Genomic DNA, 20,466 nt, shown 5'->3' with positions numbered 1-20,466 from the left:
GATGAAAGACTATGGTTTGCCCCAGCTCATATAGTCAGTATATATCAGAGTCAGGACTCAAAACCAATTCTTCCTGACTTTGAGGCTAACTGGTTACACACATACAAATACACGCAATGTACATACATGTGTTTACATAACACATATACACACAGATATCATGAGTGTATACATATGTACACAAGCACATGCATGTACATACACATATACTCACATCTATATCTTCATGGGACACCTAGACCCTCCATCATTTTCATGTGGTCAGCCACTCACATATTACTTTGATGACAACCTACGTATCACTTCCCCTTCATGATTCTTTATTTGTTACATGGTACCAATAGCTCTTCCCTACCATGTCCTTCTCCTTTACTGCTTGGTCAGTCTTCAATTCTAGTTTTTTATAGACTAGAATGTCTCAAGACTTGTAACCATATCATAACACTAGCATCTTATTTACATTATAAAAGACGGGCCTTTGCTTCAGAGAAAAGCCTGGGGTCATCCAAATGACTTTGCCTTTATGTAACACTGTTATGAAGGTCATCTAAACATCTATTGAGGGCATCTTTGATGAGGACATTAAAGGCTCTCCTAACTGATATTTCATAGTAGACCCTCATACAATTGAATGAAAGTTACAGAAAACACAAACTTATGACGAAATTACTGCTTGATAACTATAAAAAGTCTCTGATTTATTAAATCTTCAAAATCCTAACAAAATATCTTATTTGATCCCTACTATTATCCCATGAAGTCACAGGTATTATTTTCCCCATTGTGCAGATGGGGAAACTGAGACAAAGAGAAGTCAAGGGACTTGTACCAAGTCCAACAGTTAGTAAGTGCTATGGAACAGCTTAATATTAATGTTAAACCAGACCTTCCTTAATTCAAGACTAACTCTTTAATGACTATATTGTACTGCTAAGAACAACAAAATGATATAGATGCATTCCAACAAGGGCAGAATGCACTGAGGCTGTTATTTTCTTTACTTTGGAGTCTATACCTCTCTTATGGTAGCCTGGAATCTCATTCAGTTATAGGATATGTTGAGAAAGGGTTTAAGATTTCCTTCTCTGTCAATCTCTGGGCACTGAAAAGGTTCTTGCCAGTGTAGAATGTCAAGTGCAGAAGTTCTGTCTTGAAGACAGCAGGGGCTTGGGATAATCAAAACTCTCAACCCCCCTGTTAGCCCTGGGGGTCCCTGAAAAGGTGATCTTGGCAGACAACCACTCACCAACACGAGTACGGGCACCTCTTGCTGTAGCGGCAACAGTAAAACTGCCATTCTCGGTCTAGAACTGATTCGAAGTAGCGGCTCTGGAACCCAGCCACGAGGCCATTGCTGGAGCATGTCTGATACCTGAGAGAAGAAAACACATGACCCAAAGAGATTGTTAGTTTGGATCATATTTAGTGCTCTCAGTGATTGATTGGCACCTGGTCTTTACCTGAACATTGTGTTATTTTCCCCAATTTAGAAATTTTTTTATTCAAAGTTTTGACTTCCAAATTTTCTCCTTCCCTCCCTTTCCCTTCCCTGACAAGAGAAGCAATAAGATATAGGCTATACGTGTACAATTATGCAAAACATTTACCCGGACGTTGGGGCCAGTGTCTTCTATATATCAGATAATGCACCACAGGTATCGGCCAAGTAAATGACCCACAGAAACATTCTGTTCCATGGAATGGTCAAGTTGGAGAAGGAGAAAAATGACTTCATAAAAGAAAACAACCCATATTTACCACATAGGGTCATAGGATCCTAGATCTAGTGGTGAAACGGACCGTAGAGCCCACCTAGTTCAGGTCCCTCATTGATCAGTTGAAGAAAATAAAGTATAAAAAGGGTAAGTGAATGAGTGATTGATTGATCTAATTGTGAAACCTCCTTTGCTAATATAAAGACAGGCCTAAATAGCTAAAGAAACAAGTACTTATGGGAATTTAGGGCAAATGTAATAAGAAAAAATGGCAATAATACGTAAATTAATCTACTCATCCAAGTCTGTACCAGTCAAATTCTCAAAAGAATATTCTACATACAGACCTAGAAAAAAATTCATATGAGAAAACATAAGGTTAAGAATCTCAGAGATAATGATGAAGAAAAGTGGGGAGGAAAGAGATCTATTAGAATCACATCTCAAATTGTACTACACAGCAGTAATCGTTAAAGATAAGCTCCAAATGGATATATGAAAGATCATATTTATCATAAACAAATAAGATTAGCAAGGAAAAGATTGCTTTTCAGATCTATAGAAAGGGGAAAAGTCCATGACTAGATAAGTGATAGAGAGCATCACGTAAGATAAAGTGGACTATTTTGATTACATAAAATTTAAAAAGTTCTTGCACAAACAAATCAAATATAGTAAAAACAAATTAGGAGAGAAACAAGTAACTGGAGAAATATCTCTACAAGTTTCTCTATAAAGGTCTCATGTCCAAGCTATTTAAGGAACTGACTCAAATTTATAAGACTAAGAGGTCTTTCTCAATCAACAAATGGTTAAAGAATGTCAATGGGAAATTTTCAAAGAGGAAAATAAAGCCCTGTTATCAACAGTCATAAAATAGTTTTATACCACTGATAATTAGAAAAAAAGTAAGACAACTTGGTTTATCTCCTTTCTGTGAGGTTATCAAAGATGACAAAAGAGGAAAATGACAAATATTGGAGAGGCTGTAGAAAAACAGGTACACCAGAGCATTGTTGGCAGAGCTACAAACTGGTCCAGCCATTATGGAAAGCAATTTGGAACTAAGCCTAGAACACAGTCAATCTAGGCATACCCTCTGACCGGGTTATTCTACTACTAGGCCTATATATACCCAGAAGAACTTAAAGAGGAAAAGGATTTATATGTAAAAAATATTTGTAGTAAATCTTTTCACAGTAGCCAAAACCAAAATTGCAAACTAAGAGGGTATCCTATTGAGAAACGACTAAACAAAGTATAGTATATGAATATAATGGTACAATGATTGAGATATATATATATATATATATATATATATATATATATATATATATATATATATATATATAATATGTAATGGTATAACTGTACTATGAGAACTGATGAAATGCACAGTTTCAGAGGAATCTCAGAAGACCATTATGAAATGATAAAGAGTGAAATGGATAGAACTAGGAGAACAATTTATTGTTTTATTTTTTTAATTACTTGGTTTGTTTTCAGTTTTCTACATCACTTCCATATATCTTAGATGTTTTCCCCCTCTCTCCCTCCCCCTTCCCTCCCCGAGATGATTGCGTGCAATCTTACATAGGTTCTACACATACATTCTTATTAAATACATTTTCACCTTAGTCATGTTGCATGGAAGAATTAAAATGAATGGGAGAAACCATGAAAACAAAACAAAACAAAACATAACACAAGAGAAAATAGTCTGCTTCATTCTGCAACCCAATTCCCTAGTTCTCTCTCTGGATGTGGAAGGCATTTTGCCTCAAGAGTCCATTGGGAATGTTTTGGGTCCTTGCCCTGCTGTGAAGGGCTAAGTCTAAGTGAAAAATTCCTCTCACACTGTAGTTGTTACTGTGTACAAAGTTCCAGGAGAACAATTTATATAATGATAACAACATTATGGAGAAAAACAACTTTGAATAACTTCAGAACTCTGATCAACTCAAAATTAAAACCTGAGCAGAAAAGAATGAAGATAAAACATGCCGTTCACCTGAGAGCTGATGAACTAAAATATAGAGACATTCATTTTTAGATATAGTTAATTGGGAATTTATTTTGCCTATATAACTACGTGTTGAGAACTGTTTTTCTGTTTGCTGAGTGAGTCAGTTGGAGCAACAGATTAATTTTAAAATGTTTGTTAATTAGAACAAAAGAAAAAAACAAAAAAATATTAATGAATGAGTATGAAGGTACTTATTAGGTGCTCAGTCTATGTCAGGCACTCTTCTAAGAACTGGGTATACAAATATAAACAAGCAAGACAGTACCTTCCTCAAGACATTTTTACATTCTAATAGGGGAAGGCTGTGTGTGTGGGTCTGGGTCTCACCTCTGACTGCCTACTACCTCTGACATTCCCGCTTTCTGGGAAAGTTTCTTCATCAGTAAAATAAGGAGGTTAGACCAGATGACCTCTTAGTTCTCCTCTTGCACTAACTCTGAGATCCCATGATCCTCACCATATTTGAATTCTGTAAAGTATGGTGATTTGATGCCCTTACTCAACAAGTATTCAGCTTCTAAATACAATCCTAGATATCATTGCTGGCCAAGACACTCATTCTTTCTCAGCCTCATTTTCCTTCTCTATAAAATGGGGACAATGATATGTGTTACAGACAATGATATGTGTTACCAACAGGCTATGTGATGTAATGGTTAGAGATCTGGTCTTGAAGTCAGGAAAATCTGGATTTAAGTCATACCCCTGGAATATCCTTGCTAAGTGACCCTTAGGGAAATCATGAAACCCCTCTTTGTGCCTTGTGGAGCTCTCTGACACCATAAGGGCAGAACAGAAGCTGATCCATCTTGACAGAAGGAGTTCCTTTCACCAATGAAATCACAAGTCTGATTTTGAATGAAAAACACTTGTAGGATCTGCCTCTCAGGGCTGGTGTGAGACTCAAATGAAATAATTTGCTTTGGAGACTCTCAAGTATTTTATCATTTGAGCCATCAACAAGTATTTATTGAGCATGTATTAGGGCCAGGCACAAGGCTGAGTACTTGGGGGTACAAAGAAAAGACAAAAGCACAGAAACGGTCCTTGCCTGCAAAGAGTTTGCTTCCTAAAGGGGGAGTCAAAAAGGCAACAAACAGATGCTTATAAGATGCACATAGAGAACGTAGAAGGTAACCTTAGAAGGTTCATGTGACTGAGAAGGAAGACCCATCTCAGAAGGGGGTATTTGAGCTGAATCTGAAAAGAGGTCAGGGATATCAAAAGATGGAGGTGAGAAAGGAGGGTCTGTCAGGAATGGAGAATAGTCAGTGTATGTGCTGGAGGTGGGAGATGGAGTTTGGGGTGTGATGAATGGCAAAGAGGCCAGAGCTGCTGGACCATGGGGCATGTAGAGGGCATTAAAATGTGAGAAGATGGAAAGGCAGGAAAGGGAGAAGTTTGGGAACAACCAAACATATGACTTGATGTTTGATCCTGGAGGTAATAGAGAGTCAGTGGAGTTTATTGAGGAAGAGAATGGTGTGCTTAGTTTATACTTCTAGAAAATCACTTTTGGAAGTTATGTGGAAGATGGACTAGAGTAGGGAGAAAGTGGAGACAGAAGAATTCATTAGAAAACTATGACAGTGATTCCCTCTGTTTACCATGTTCTCCCATCCCTGGCTTCTCTTGTATAATCGAGGTACCACAGGAGATATCCATGGTGTTAGCATGGTACCTGCTATAGTGATATGGCTAAGGAATTGGGAATCAGGAGAACTGAGTTCTAATCCTGATTCTATCCATTTCCCAGTCTTGTGACCTTGGCTTAGTAACATCCTCTCCCTGGGTCTCAGTTTCTTCATCAGTAAAATCAGGGAGCTTGACCAAATGATCTCAGTTTCTAATGCTTTTGTACTAATGTTCTGTGACTCTATGAAGGAAGCAGATTGGACTAAAAATAAGCACAGAGAGATAAACCAATATATCCAATAGACTACTCAGGATCTTGCCAGATGTCTCAGTTTCAGGGATTTCCTACCAGCTGTTAGCCAACCAGCTGGTGATTGCCCTTTGTGGGAAGGGCACACATTATAATTACACACACACACACACACACAGACACACACACACACACACGCATGCACACACACACACACCCCTGCTGAATTTTACTTCTATATGTCTACCTTACAGTAACCTCTATACTAATCCAGATTTTCTAAAAGATTTGGATCTATAAGTGAATAATAATAAAATTTGCCCCAATGGTTCCATTCAACATCGACACTGGTCTACTTGAGATCCTTAAAATTGTTCTCATTTTCAAATTTTGTTGTTATTACTAATTTATATGCTTAAATGTATAAATACACAACAGAAAAAGAGGACTGAATTTGGATATCAGAAGATGCGGACTTGAAGATCATAGATTTAGAGTTGGAAGAGGCTTTAGAGGTTATCTACATCATCCTCCTCATTTTACAGTGAGGCAATGGAGAACGTTGGGGGCAGCCAGGTGAAGCAAGGTATAGCATATTAGCCCAGAATCAGGAAAACTACCTTCCTCACCTTAAACCTGACCTCAGACACTTACTATCTGTGTTATGCTGGGCAAATCATTTAGCATTGCTTGCCTCAGTTCCCTCATCTGTGAAAAGAGTTGGGGAAGGAAATGGCAAACCACTCCATTATCTTTGCCAAGAAACCACCCAAAAAGGGGTCACAAAGAGCTGGACATGACCAAAAATGACCAAACAAAAAAATTTCTTTCCAATCTTCAGTTATTGATAGCTCCATGCCACTGCTAGATCCCATACTTCCTGAAACTAGCACAGTGACAAACAGCCAGAGGAATCAGAGGGTGCAGATGATGGTAGAAAAAAACTCAAAATCTGTTCTCCTGTGTGCGTGGTAAGACATGATTTTAAGAGGAGCATTAAAATGCATCATCTTAATCTACAGAAACTATCTTGGTAGATTTAACATATTCATATAATTAGCTAAAACTTCCTTAAAATAGTTTAGTCATATTTTAGTTTTATATAAATACTAACTAAATGCAGTAGATTTTCCCCATCAAAAACATGTATTTAATATGTTAATAAGGAAAAACCAAGAAATAAAAGGAGATGCTTTTGAAATTTTTGAACCATTTTTATAAAATTCTCTTGGAAACTAAAGGACATGAGAAGAAAGTGGCTTTAAAAAAACCCAGCTCACAACTATTGATGATTGATCATACTATGTTGTCTATATGGCTTGCATACTGCCCTGACTCACTCACCACCCACTTATAAATGTCATTCTAGACCACTATTTCAGAAAATTCTGTCACCTTACCTCACCCCAATCTTTACTCTCTGGCCATCACCTCTTTGGCTCACCCCTTTACTTCATCCTCACTGCATCATACACCACTCTACCCTCAGTTTTGGAAATGAGAACTGTGATCAAATCTCTTTTATCATTGTTCCTGGATGGAGTGTGCCAATCACTTCTCTATGACCTCATGAACCACCCTGGAACTGTCTGTACCAAAACACCCTTCCTAGGCCAATCACTACTACTCATTTTATGTTACTTTAGGATGTAATTTCTTGAAAATAGGGACTATCTTTGCTTTTGTACTTTTGTGTAACTATTGGCAAGCTTTCTGTCACTAAGAATTAATTCCACATTTTGAAATGGTTGAAGAAAAAATCTTTTTTAGTAAACCATATTCCCTGTTTTCATAGAAAACTATGTGAGAGATTTATTTGGGGGTGATGGCAGGATTAAAGGAGCCAATTTTAATATATGCAAAATCAGATTTTTAAACATTTTCAGAGATGAGCTTTGAAGAATGAGTTAAGGCACATCTACAAAAGATTCTCCAGCTTGAACAGTCTTCATACTCTATGAGGTATGACTAGAAGCTAGTCAGAGATTAACAGAATCGTAGAATTTCATATTTGAAGGGGATCTCAAAGTCCATCTAGTCCAACTTATAATTGAAAATTATCCTCCTAACCCTTGAGCTAGGTGACATAGTATGTGGTGTGGTACGACTGGAGTTAGGAAACCCTGAGTTCAAATTCTGTCTCAGATGCTTACTAGCTGTATGACCCTGGGCAAATAACTCAACCTCTGTCTCAGTTTCCTCATCTAAAAAATGGAGCTAATAATAGCACCTACTTCCCAAGATTGTTGTGAAGTTTAAATGAGATAATATTTGCAAAGCGCTTTGCAAATTGTAAAGTAACATATAAATACCAGTGATTTTGATTATTATCCTCAACAAGTGGTTATTTAGCTTTTGTTTAAAGATCTCAAATGATTGGGAATCTATTTTCTTATGAAGTAGGGCATTCAATTTTAGGATCTAATCATTAGGAGGATTTTCCTGACGTAAAAATTAAATTTGCTTCTTTTAAATTTCTACCCATTATTCTTGGTTCTGGTCTCTAGAAGCAAACATTGCTGTTCAGTCATTTCAGTTGTGTCTGACTCTTGGTGATCCCATTTCGGGTTTTCTTGGCAAAGACATAACAGTGCCATTTTCTTCTCTAGTTCATTTCACAGATGAAGAAACTGAGGCAAATAGGGTTAAGTGACTTGCCCAGGGTCACACAGTTAGTAAGTGTCTGAGGCCAGATTTGAACTCAAGTCTTGATTCCAGGCCAGATGTTTTATCCACTACACCACCTAGCTGTCCTATTACCTGGAAGCAGATAGAATCATCATCATCATTGTCATCATCATCATCATCATCGTCATTGTCATCATCACATTTGTTTGATACTTTAATGTTTAGAAGCATAAAACAAAGAAGTATGGATGTATGAAGTTTGGAGAGGGTAGTTTTGGTAATTGAGAATTTGAGTGGGGAAGAGAAGGCAGTGTTTATATGGCTGCTGGTGTTAGCCTGAACATCTTCCTGTGAATGACTTTATCGGTAAGAGACAGGCAGTATCTGAGAGAACCTGATTGGGATGCATGTATAGGGAGTCTAGGAAGAGCTCGTGGGGGAAAAAAGGAGAAGCTGAAAGGGGATGAGGAGGGAAAGATTGGATTGAGGGAGATATAGGAGAACCAAATGACCTTCACAATTTTCTTTAGGTCCAACATGGATGGGGAAGCCTTCATTCGATGGATCAGTAAAGTTTATTTCACTCTTTGTAATCATATATCCATAGTCTAGTGAAATGCATAGAACATAGCAGGCACATTGATAAAACATGATTGATTAAGAGAAAAAAACAAAACAAACAGCAACCATCTGTTTTGGATAGCTTAAACATTGCATGAAGCCAGGAAAGTGGACTCAATCTTTTAAAAGTTCTTTCCAAATATCTGATACAATTCTATGCCATTACATATATAAATTCTCCTTGTGATTACCCCCTTAACTCTACCTATTAATAACTCATAATTTTATAGTGTTTTTACTTTTACCAAGAACTTTCTTCACAATAGCCCCCTGAGGTAGATAATGCGAATATTATTCTATTTGCAGATCAGTAAACTGAGGCTCAGAGAGACTGACTTGCCCAATATCAGTTCCTGTAGAAGGAAGGACTCCTGATTTCTCATATACAAGATAACCTCTTTCTATGGTCTATTTGTAACTCAAAACCATTCCCCTTTCACATTTACTACTTGGAGAATGAATACTATACCCCAACAGAGACTCCCCTTCTATTTCAAATAATTTACTCTGTGCTATGACCCTCTCCCTTGTTTTCTTCTGACAAAAAGTCCAGTATCCATTAGATAGAGAGCCAGACTGAGAGTGAGGCAAGAATTTGGAACTCAGTTTTGTTTGGGGTTTGTTTATAAGTTTGTCTATGGAGCCTTTCCCTCTGGTCCTTATTGGTCTCTTTCCAACAGTGACAAAAGGGAAAGAAAAATTGTGGGGGGAAAACACAATTTTGGCTGAAAGCATTTAAAAACCATTAAGATGAATGATTTAGCTGTGAAGCTACCTCACCCAAGAGATGAACTCTCTCTTCAGTCGCTGTAAACATCCAGATGTGTATTACAGCGATGTAGCTAGAATCTCTAACCACACTGGGTATTAAGATTCCAGGTACATGATCTTATGCAGGGGTGATGTAGGTGACATTTTTCTAATGTTGGATTTTAGGGGTAAGAAGGCCCTCTTCTCTCCCTATCCCCATCCCACCTCTTCCTCATATTTCCCTGCTGGCTTAGCTAAATATCCTTGTGGATCCCTTCTTTTAGTTTGTGTCTCTTATCCCCAATCAAATGCAGCCTCCATTACTTTGCTTGTGATGCACTCATGGTGCAAGAATTTTTTTGTTTTTTTAGATGTAGGGGAAATATGGATGGTAGAAAGAGAAACACTTGATAATTAAAAAAATAGAATTTAACTAAAATTTTAAAATGCACAAAGAAAGCAAACAGTGTAGAAGGAGAAAAAAGAAATCTTCATCCTCATCCTCGGGAAAGAAGATTCTTAGCACAGAATTTCAGAGCTGAAAGGAACTTAAGAGGGATGATGATGATTTTGATAGCAACTGACATTTATAGGGTGCTTACCATGGGTCAGACACTTTATGATTACGATCTCATTTGATCATCACATATGTTATACTCTGGTTGAGTAGGTTCTAGTCTAACTTCTCTGATAAGGAAACCAAGGCCTGGAGAGATTAAATGATGTGTCTCATGTCAACATAGCTGGTAAGTGGCAGACCGAGGACTCAGACCCAGGTCTCTTGACTCCAAGCCTCACGCCTTATATGTAAGGTCAGGTCCCACTCTTAAGGAATTTTTATTTTGATGATGAGAAAGCTTGAGGACATGCAGTTGGTTGGGTAGAAAATAAGGCTAGAACTGACTGGATTTAGGGATAGGGGAGAAGGAAAGAAGAGAGTGAAAGAATTTTCTACCCACAGCAAGCTACCCACACTATTCAGTAGCCAACATGGTCTTCATTTAAAGAGCCTATCTGATTATGTATGTCCCCATGTCTCCCCATCCCTTCCCTTCTCCTACTCAATAACTTCTGGGAGATCAAGTATAAGGTTGTCTGTTTGATGTTTGAAGTCTTTCACAATCTTGTCCCTTCCTACCTTTCCAATCTTATGCTTTACTCTGCTTTACATTCTCTACAATCCAGCTACTCTGGTTTTCTTGCTGTTTCTCCCATTTGACATTGGAATGCTCTCCTTCCTCACCTCTGCCTCTGCCTTCCTTCAAGACTCAGCAAAAATCTGACTTTCCTCAAGAGGTCTTTCCAAGTATCTTCCATTGCTAGTATCTGTTCTCTGAAGTTTCTTCTCATTTACATTGCATGTATCTTGTTTATGCATAGTGGTTTGTGTGTTATCCTCTTTAGAGAGAGAATTCCCTGAAGAGGGGAACTATGCTGTTTTTCCTTTCTTTATCCCCAAATGTGACAGATGAGTAAGTAAAGGAACTAGGGATGCTAAGATGTGAAGGTGAGGGGGGGACATGTATTCCTGACTTGGGGCATAGCCTATATAAAAGCATGGTAGTAGGAGAAGGAATGTTGAGTTTGAGGAGCAGTCAGTAGGACAGTTCAGCTGGAACCCAGAGTGTATGATGTAAAGTGATCTGAAATGTGGTAAAGGAGAGGTAGTAGCCAGGATTTGAAAGACTTTAAATGTCAATCTGAGTTTGCATTTCATCCTAAGGGTGATAAGAAGTCACTGAAGATTTTTAAGGAGAGAAGCAACGTGGCCGGATCTAGGAGAATGCCAATTTGGCAGCCCTGCAGTTAATGGATGAAGGAAGGAAGAGACTAGCATGAAGAAGGCTGGTATGAAGGCTGTGGCAACAGCAGTGTAGGGATGAGGGCCTGAGCTAGGATAGCATCCTTGTGAATGAAAAGAAAGGGCCACATGGGAGAGGTGTGATAGAACTCAATTTGGAAATGATTCTATAAGAGGGGGAGGATGGGGTAGAGTAGGATGGGATGAGGCTGAGGGTATGGGAAGAATGTCTCCCTTATCCTGGCAGTGACCATGCTTCTACCAAAGAGAAAAAGGGAGTCATTTGTTATATAGCTATGCAGACATGTAAATATTTAACTGGTTGTCATGGCCTTTGGCTCCTACATTCAGGATGTGCTACAGATGAACTCCTCCTCTTCACTCATTTTCCTGCATCCTTATGTGTTTAGGAAATGAGTTTATGGAAACTTTATGGATGTTAAGAAGAGTCTAATTGAGAAAGCCCTAAATTTGGAATCAGAGCCCAGGTTTGAATCTGGCTTCTGTAACTTACTCTATATGGCCTCGGCTAAGTCATTTAACCTCTCTGTGCTTGTTTCCTCATCTTTATTCATTTTTAAAATAATGTTTTATTTTCTACTCAATTACATCTTAAAACAATTTTAAAATTTTTCTTAAAGTTTTGAGTTCCAAATTCTAGTTTTCCCATCTTTAAAAATGAGGGTGTTAAATTATCTCAAAGATCCCTTCCAACTTTGAATCTATAATGCTATATAAAGATGGGGTTAGGGTTTCTTCAGCTTAGACAATTACCCCAATCCATTTAAAGTAGGTGATAAGTTGCTAAACCTGAGGGAGGATACATCTGAACTGAATAAACTACAAGTGTCAGTTATATGTCAAGGAAACCTGGACACTTCTGTCCTAAGACTACAGTATTTTTATTTTGTGACTTTCTATAGGATTGGTCAAGTTGGCTTTTTGTTCTTTGAACATTTGAAGATTTTCCTGTAAACATGTAGTGCCTCACTATTAGGGAGCTAGGTGGTGCAGTGGATAGAGTACAGGAGCTGGAGTTAGGAAAACTCATTTCCCTGAGCTTAAATCTGGTCTCAGACATGTATTAGCTGTATGACCCTGGGTGAATCATTTAATTCTGTTTGCCTCCTTTTCCTCATCTATAAAATGAGCTAGTGAGGGAAGTGACAAACTGGTACTCCAGTATCTTTGCCAAGAAAATTCCAAATGGAGTCGTGAAGCATTAGATACAACTTAAATGACTGAATGGCAATAACAAATGCCTTACTATAATTACAACTAGATTATGTGACGCTCTGGGTGTCTACCCATTTCGTTTATCTTCAACTTACTCTCCCTCCTAACTTAAGTCTATGAGACATTCCTCCAAGGGATTTGTCATTGGCAAATCTATATACTAAAATGGTCCGTTTAAATCAGGTAGTCATTTTTAAAGCTGTCTTTAATATCTATTAGAAAAGCAGGACTGACTGGAATCATAAACTTCTTAAGTTATTAGTACTGTATCCAAGTCCTCTTGTTTTGGTATGAAGAAACTGAGACCTATGGATTTGAAACGGTTTGACTGAGGTCACATAACTATTGATAGAGGGCTGAAAGGGAGCTCGGAGTTAATAAAATCTAACATATCATTTTTCAGATGAGGAAACTGAGCCTCAGAGTATTGACTTGCCCAACATCACATGGGTAGTATCTGAGGTGAGATTTGAACCTATGATCTTTAAATTCAGAATGTGCTCTTTCTTCTGTACCACACTACCTACTTGCAGGAGAAATGGAACTAACTAATGTCCAGATCCACCAATTCAAATTCCAAGGCTCTTTCCACCACACCATGCTGACCAGCCTCAGGGATGGTGTTCAGTTTTCATGCCATCCTTCATGTTATTTTCCTTGCAAAGGTAAGGCAGAGAGGGCCTTCAGGGAAAGAACTGAACTCATGTCCCATAATTTCAAGACTTGGCTGGTGATTCTGAAGCAGAAGTGGCCAATTCAAGTAATCCCTAAAACTGAACACCAACAGCTGGGACTTAGTGACTTTAGAATCTGGTACCAGCAAAATCGGCTTTTGACCTGATGAACCATGGTAAGCATCAATGTTTCAAGCCAGGCCTGCCTAATGGAATCACCATTCCAGCACTGGCTCTCTAAGGAACATCATTTGCATACCAATAGCTGCTAGAACTCTGTCCTCCTCACAGTTAAAATAAACCCGAAAGTTAATTTGGTTGGGCAAGGCAACCAAACAGTGTAAAATATTCCCCATCTCCAATCCCCTGCTTCCTCCTCCCCAAGCATATGAAGAAATGCACAGCTTCCAAGATGCCTTAATCACCAGTCTCCAATTTTTGGGCAATTTCTTTTCAAGTTTTCAACTGAGCTCAGTGTAAAAAAAAATGCCTCCAAAAATACCCATGTGAGGAGGGGCTGTTATCACTCTAAGCCACAGAGACTTCTTTGAAAAGAAGCATTTTTTTTTAACACTAGCAAAGTGTGGGGGAGATATATGAGGGAGGACAGGAGACCCAAGATCTTGCCACACCCAGCTAGGCTCAGCTCTTCCCCATAACAGTGCTAAGGATGAGGAGACATAAGGGACATTTCTCCTCTCAGGTTCTCACTCCAGTCTCATTTTCAAAGCAGTTTCTTCATTTTCTCTCTCTCTCCTATGGTTTGGGAGGGGGTAGTAGTGGGGAGAATGGATCTGAGAGTGAAGCCAAAACCAGGCAGCTTGAATCAGATGGTTGCTGTTTCCATCTGACTAACCGGGATAGAACTAAGAGGGGGTGGGGATTTAAGTGAATTTTCCAGAGCAAGGAGAATCATAGAACCAGAAAGATTCTCCACCCCCCCCCCCCCCAACACAGAAACATATTTCATGGTATAGGTCCAGACACTGAGGTCTAGAAGGTCCATAAAGCTGACGTTTTGAGGCAGCTAAGTGGCACCGTAGGTAGAGAACTGGGCCTGGTGTTAGTAAAAACTTGAATTCAAATCTGCCCTTGGACACTTACTAGCTATGTGACCTTGGACAAATCATTTACCTCTATCTGCCTCAGTTTCCTCAACTATAAAATGGAAGTTATAACAGCTCCCACTCTGAAGGGATTTTTGAAGATCAAATGAGATAATACTTGTAAAGTGTATAGCACAATTCCTACCACAGTGCAGTTACTATATAAATGTTTAACTCATCCCTTTTGTTCAAGGTTTGACACAGCTAGAATATGATAAAGAAGAGGCAACAGTAGAATGACCACTGATTGTGGATGTAGAAGACATTGGGGTCACATCCCTGTATCTGATATTTACTGCTCATATAACCTTGTTCAAATCATTTAACTACTTTGGGTCTCTGCAAAATTATGGGGTTGTATTCCTATATTCTTCCTAAGTTCTGGTTTGATGATCCTATGACAAGCCAAGATAAGAACCCAGATCTCTTTTATCTCCTGTGGGTCTCATCCTGTGTCCTTCATCATACCGTGTAAGCTTTGAGATGCCAGCCAGCCTTCTGAGAGAGTCTTCATTCAAGTGATGGCATCTGGAGGAGAGCCTCAGCCATAGGCAAATGATTTTTATAAGGGAGTGGTGGGTCCTGGTGAATGTCTGTCATTATGGGAAGGCAGCAGGTAATAACCTAAGTTAGGTCAGTTCAACTCAGAGCAAAGCTGTCTGGCAGTGGGAAAGATGTGGGCAGGGAAAATGAGTGAGAGGAGCTATGAGGTGAGGGTCTGCCGTGACTGATGCCCTGGGCTCTGAGTAGACTTTCATCTGTCAAGGATGGTTCGCAGAAATCACGAGGTCAGCTTTGTCACCAGGCACTGGGTGTCCGATAGGGATGACTCAGGAAAAGGCAGGTATAATCCAAAGATGTTAATTATTTTCTCTACCCTCCTATCACCATGAAGCATCACAAAATATAAATCCATACTACGTGAGGGCCCCAGCAGTCAGGTTTCATTGTGTTCAACTCATCATAAAGCCCTCTGATAAAGCTCATGGTAATGTTGTACCCCCTGCCATGTTGAAGTGAGTCCTATCATTCTTATCCCAAAGTGAGACATGTTGTAGATTTTTACTAAGTCCTCAAAAATGACTTAGTCATGAAACAAATGGGTTGGGGGAGTGGGGGAGGGAAGAAAGGGGATGCTATGATGAAGGAACATCTCTAAAAGTGCTATGATTCTTTGGGGTGGGGACAGCAAAACTAGCCCCAAATGACTGAGATGAAAGAATGAAGAACATAAAACAGGGAAAGCAGATTGCCGGTCCTGCCCAGTTCTCTGTTGCCATTCATGTCCTCTAAATCATAGTAACTCCTTAAAGACATCCGTCTATAAACGGGCAAATTCAGCAAGGAGGCTTCCTATCCTGGTTAGATAAACTTTGCAACATGGTGACTATCGTCCACCACCCCACCTTCAGCATGCCTGATGACAACTTTGGCAGATACCTGCCCTGTTCCTCCCAGGAATGATGGGAAACATTGTCATTTCCCTAGCACAAATAGAGGAGATCATATCTTACCATTCCATTCCAGCCCTGTTGATCTCCTCCCACCAGCATTCTGTCGGCTCCCCAAGATTCTGGGGGGTGGGCAGGCAGGCATAGTTCCACTGTCTATCGGAACCCTCCTTCTTATTGAAGATGCTTCTCACAGCCACCACCACCTGCCCGGGGGGACACTGAAAACTGAAGCCTTGTCGGTTCAGATTCACCCAGCCTTCATCACCATAGTCATGATATTGATAGCGGTAGTCACCATACTGGCCCTTGGCTACCATCACCAATGGTAGGAGCAGGCAGAGAAGCGGGAGGTCCATGTTGCCTTTGCTCCTGGCATGGAATTTCACCCTTGGTTTGTCTGGCTGGCCCCTTTATACTGCCTCAGACATGTGGTTTCCAGATGTTGATGAGCCTGATCCAACTGCAATGTGTCATTGTTTTAACAAAATTTCCCTGCCTCAGACATGTTGGCCACAAATGCATTGAGCTACTTTTAAGGTGGACTTCTATAAGTAGTAGAAGCTAGAGGAGTACATGTGTGGAGTAGACCCTGGAGGAACAACCTTGCAGAGAGGTCAAAGAAACACACTTCTCCCTCTTGCATGTTCGTTTGCAGAATCTGCATTTGGTCATCATCCATCTCCCATTTCCTCAAAGTCAGAACCTCAAGCTTGTCTTCTGATCACCAGGTGGGGGAATGACCTAATAGATCTCCATCACATATTAATGTTCAGACATAGGTTTCCAAAGCAGATGATACCACTCCCATGGGGGAGGGTACTGGAATGATCAGAAAAGAGTGGTGGTATTTTTTTTGAAATGATGCAAATTTTTAAAAAACTATTAAAGGGTTAAAGAAAGTAGATTTCTGGGGAAAACTAATATGTTTTTTTGAAAAGGGGATGGTAGGCCAAATAAGTTTAGGAAACATCAGTTGAAGAAACATCAATTCAATTCCACAGACTATTATTAAATGCAGAATGTTTTGCTAGGTGGTGTGGATACATGGACAAAACCAGAGTGGTCCCTGCTCTCAAGAAACTTACATGGTACTGGGTCAACACAAAATGGAACATATGCTTTGACACAAATATCCCACTGCCAGGTATCTACAGGGTCAGAGAAAGACAGGTCCCATCTACACCACAGTATTCGTAGCAAAGTAAGGTCATGGATTTAGAGCCAGAAGGCATCAATAAACCCAATTCCCTCATTTCACAATAAGGAAACTGAGGCAGATGAAGTTTGAATAAATTGCCTGGGGGTATGCAACTAGCAAGTGTCTCAAGAAGGATTTGAATTCAGGCCTTCCAGACTCCAAATACAGAATTCAATTCATTACATTGCTATCACATCAGATGATAATCAATCAGGGAAGATAAGTTGTGGCACATGAATGTAATGTGCCATAAGAGGGAAAAGTGACTATGAGGAATACAGCGTCTTTCTTCTTCTTTGTCATCTTCTTCTTCTTCTTTTTCTTCTTCATTATCTCCTCCTTCTCCTTCTTCTTCTTCTTCTTCTTCTTCTTCTTCTTCTTCTTCTTCTTCTTTCTCCTCCTCCTCTTCCTCCTCAGCTGGACCTTGAAAAAAATTATAAAGTCTTTGAGGTGGATATAAAGAGAGGGTATATTCCAGATATGGGTAACCTCACCTGTGCAAAGGCACATAGAATGGGAAGTCTTGGTTGACTGCAATAGAAAGTGTGAGAAAGTGATTATATAATAAGCAAAAAAACTGGAAGGTAAATGGAAGCCATATTTTGTAAGGCTTTAAATGCTAGATTAAGAATTTTGTCCTTTTATCCAAGAGGAAATGTGGAGTGACTGAAGGTTTTTGAGTATGGAAATGTTATGGTCATATAATACATACATATGTAGATAGATATAAATATGTACACACATATACATACATATATGTATATATGTATGTCTGTGTATGTATATATGTTTTAGGAATATCAGTTTGGCAGTTGTGTGCAAGATGGGACTATTTTCTTTGTATCTCCAGCTCTTAGTACAGCACCTGGCACCTAGTAAGAACTTAATCACTGCCCATTGACTGACTGGTTTGAGGACAAGACTGAGAAGAGTCAGAGAGACCAATAAGGAGGCTAATGGAAAAAGTCTGGGTGAAAGATGATGAGCAGCTAAAATGGGAAAGATATTGAATGAGTAGAGAAAAGTGAATGGATGTAAGAGAAACTATGGAAGTAGAATCAACCAACTTGTCATGATATGAGGGAGAAAGGAGAGGGAAGAATCAGTAATCAGGTTATGAACTTGGGTGCCTAGAAGGAAGATGGTTTCCTCAAATGAAACAGGAAAGTTTTGAGGGGGGCATGGGTTTTGAAGGAAATAAGATGAGTTACATTTTGGACGTAACTGATTTTGAGATTCCTATGGCAAATCCATTTGAAGATGTCCAGCAGGTAGTTGGTAATGTGGGAGTACAGTTCAGGACAGGAATGGGCATTGGACATATAGATGAGAGTTAGCCACATAGAAATTGTAACAAAACCCATGGGGACTGATGAATTCACAAAAGAAGAGACTATAGGGGAGAAGAGAAGAAGGCTTAGGAATGCTTTGGGACCCACCAGCACTTACGAAGCTAGAGCAGGATGATGAACCAGGAAAAAGACTGAGAAGTCATAGTCAATCAATCAATCACGGGGCAAACATTTACTATGTGCCAACTATGTGCTAGGCACTATGCTACAAAGGATCATGGGAAAACAGTGTTATAAAAACCAAAGGACAAGGGAAGGTCCAGGAAGGTTCCTCACTGCTATCAAAAGCTGCAGAGGTAGAGTTCAGTGATACTACTGAATATAATAATTAAAATATTCTTAGTAAACTCAATGAGCAGTTACAATTAAGTGCTAGGAATAGAATCCAGATTGCCAAGGTAGTGAAAGCATGTGAGAGGTAAGGAAATGGAAGAAATGAGTATTAAATTGTAGTATTGTAGGGGATGGTAAAGGAAAGGGAAATAGCTTTTTTTTAAACTTTGTTTTGTTTTTAAGGTTAGGAAAAATGTGGACATGTTTGTAAGCAGAACAGAAAGATCCAATAGGTAAGAAGAGATTGAAGATGAGAGGGAGAAGGGCATTATTGAGGCAGCAGTCTCCTTACCTTTGTGGAAAGAAGGGCAAAACTGATTGAATTTCTTCTAAGGCTGATATCTTCCTCAAATTCATAGATTATAGAATCTCAAGAACTGGATGAAATCTTAGAGACCATCTAATCAATGAGTCTTTAACTTGATGGTCTATCTACCCCAAAGCGTCCATGGATTCATTTCCTTTACTTGGATAGGAAAAAAATTTTATCTTTATTTTCACAGATTTTTGGTTTCCATTATAATCTTGTGTTTTACTTTCTGCATTTAAAAACTTTATTCTGAGGAAAAGTCTGTGAGTTTTATCAGATTGCCAAAAGGGTCTATAACATTAAAAGGTCATGGATCCCTGAATCTAATCCAATCCTTTTTATAGATGAGGAAACTGAAGTTGAGAAAGAGGGAAATCTTTTGCTGTAGCTCACACAGGAAATTAGAAGCAGAGTGAAAATTGAAACCTGGATTTCTGGTCTCTAATTTGGTCCTTTTTCTATCATATCTTGAAGCCTCCTCTTACCAGATTTTTTATAGTCTTTGTGTTACTTTGCATGATTAGATGTTGGCTTTGATAAACTTCACTCTTGAATCTCTTGAAGATAGCTATGTCATGAATTATTTATTGAATACCTAAATAGCCCAACAATATCCCTCTATTCTTCTGTAAACATCTATGTAATAATAACTTCTATCCGTCTATCTACCTATCTATCATCTATTTCCAATTGCCTTAGATCATTGAACCTTACAGCCTTTGTGCATAGGTGAACCTTAGGGGCAAGCCTGGCTCAAGTTTAACATTGGGATGAAATAAGGGACTCATAGATCCTTGAATCATTTACTTAGCCCTAACCTAGCAAGAAGGATAGAGAAGCCTTTAGCTTCAGTAGATACAACCCTTTTCATCTTCATATGGAAATGCAGTGTTCAAAAAGTTAAGTTGGGGTAACTAATGAAGTCTCAGGATGTCCACAAAGTCTGAAGGGCACAGACCTTATACCGTTGGGACTTTCCATGTTACTAGGTAGCCCCGTAAGTGTAACTGACCAGAAAACTTCACCATCAAAATGGTACAATTTGAGCCTTGCCTGATCCTTTGGGTTCATCAAATCCAGCTTTGTTTTCTTTTAGGGAAAATTTATCTTAACTTATGTGGGGAGACCCTGGTCAATGCTGGTCCTATAACAGCAGGACAGCATTATTATCTCTATATTACAATTCAAGAAACTGATACCAAGAAATGTCAGGTGATAGTGATTAAGTGGTAGAAGTAAAACTCCAATCTAGACCTTCCAACTGGAAGTACCACATTCTTTACCTTGCTCCCAACTATTTCTAGATGTCTACACCTCATCAAGAGTTTATATCACTCTATGATGTTAATAATGACCCACATTTACATAAAATTTTTC

General features: G+C 39.0%; 1 protein-coding gene across 1 annotated transcript in view; it reads right to left on the bottom strand.

Moving 5' to 3' along the window:
• The window catches only part of DPT (dermatopontin), a 36,578-nt gene extending 20,257 nt beyond the window's left edge, over positions 1-16,321 (bottom strand). Inside the window, exons 1-2 of the mRNA XM_072648710.1 lie at positions 15,957-16,321; positions 1,247-1,372 (exon numbers count right to left, since the gene is read on the bottom strand). Coding sequence (XP_072504811.1) covers positions 1,247-1,372; positions 15,957-16,252 — 422 coding nt within the window. The 5' untranslated portion in view covers positions 16,253-16,321. The remainder of the gene's footprint in view (positions 1-1,246; positions 1,373-15,956) is intronic.
• Positions 16,322-20,466: the final 4,145 nt, after the last annotated feature.

The sequence above is a fragment of the Notamacropus eugenii genome, chromosome 2, assembly GCF_028372415.1.
Source record: "Notamacropus eugenii isolate mMacEug1 chromosome 2, mMacEug1.pri_v2, whole genome shotgun sequence".
NCBI lineage: Eukaryota > Metazoa > Chordata > Mammalia > Diprotodontia > Macropodidae > Notamacropus > Notamacropus eugenii.
Note: the sequence above shows the minus strand (reverse complement) of the source record. Positions and strands in the feature narration are given on the sequence as shown.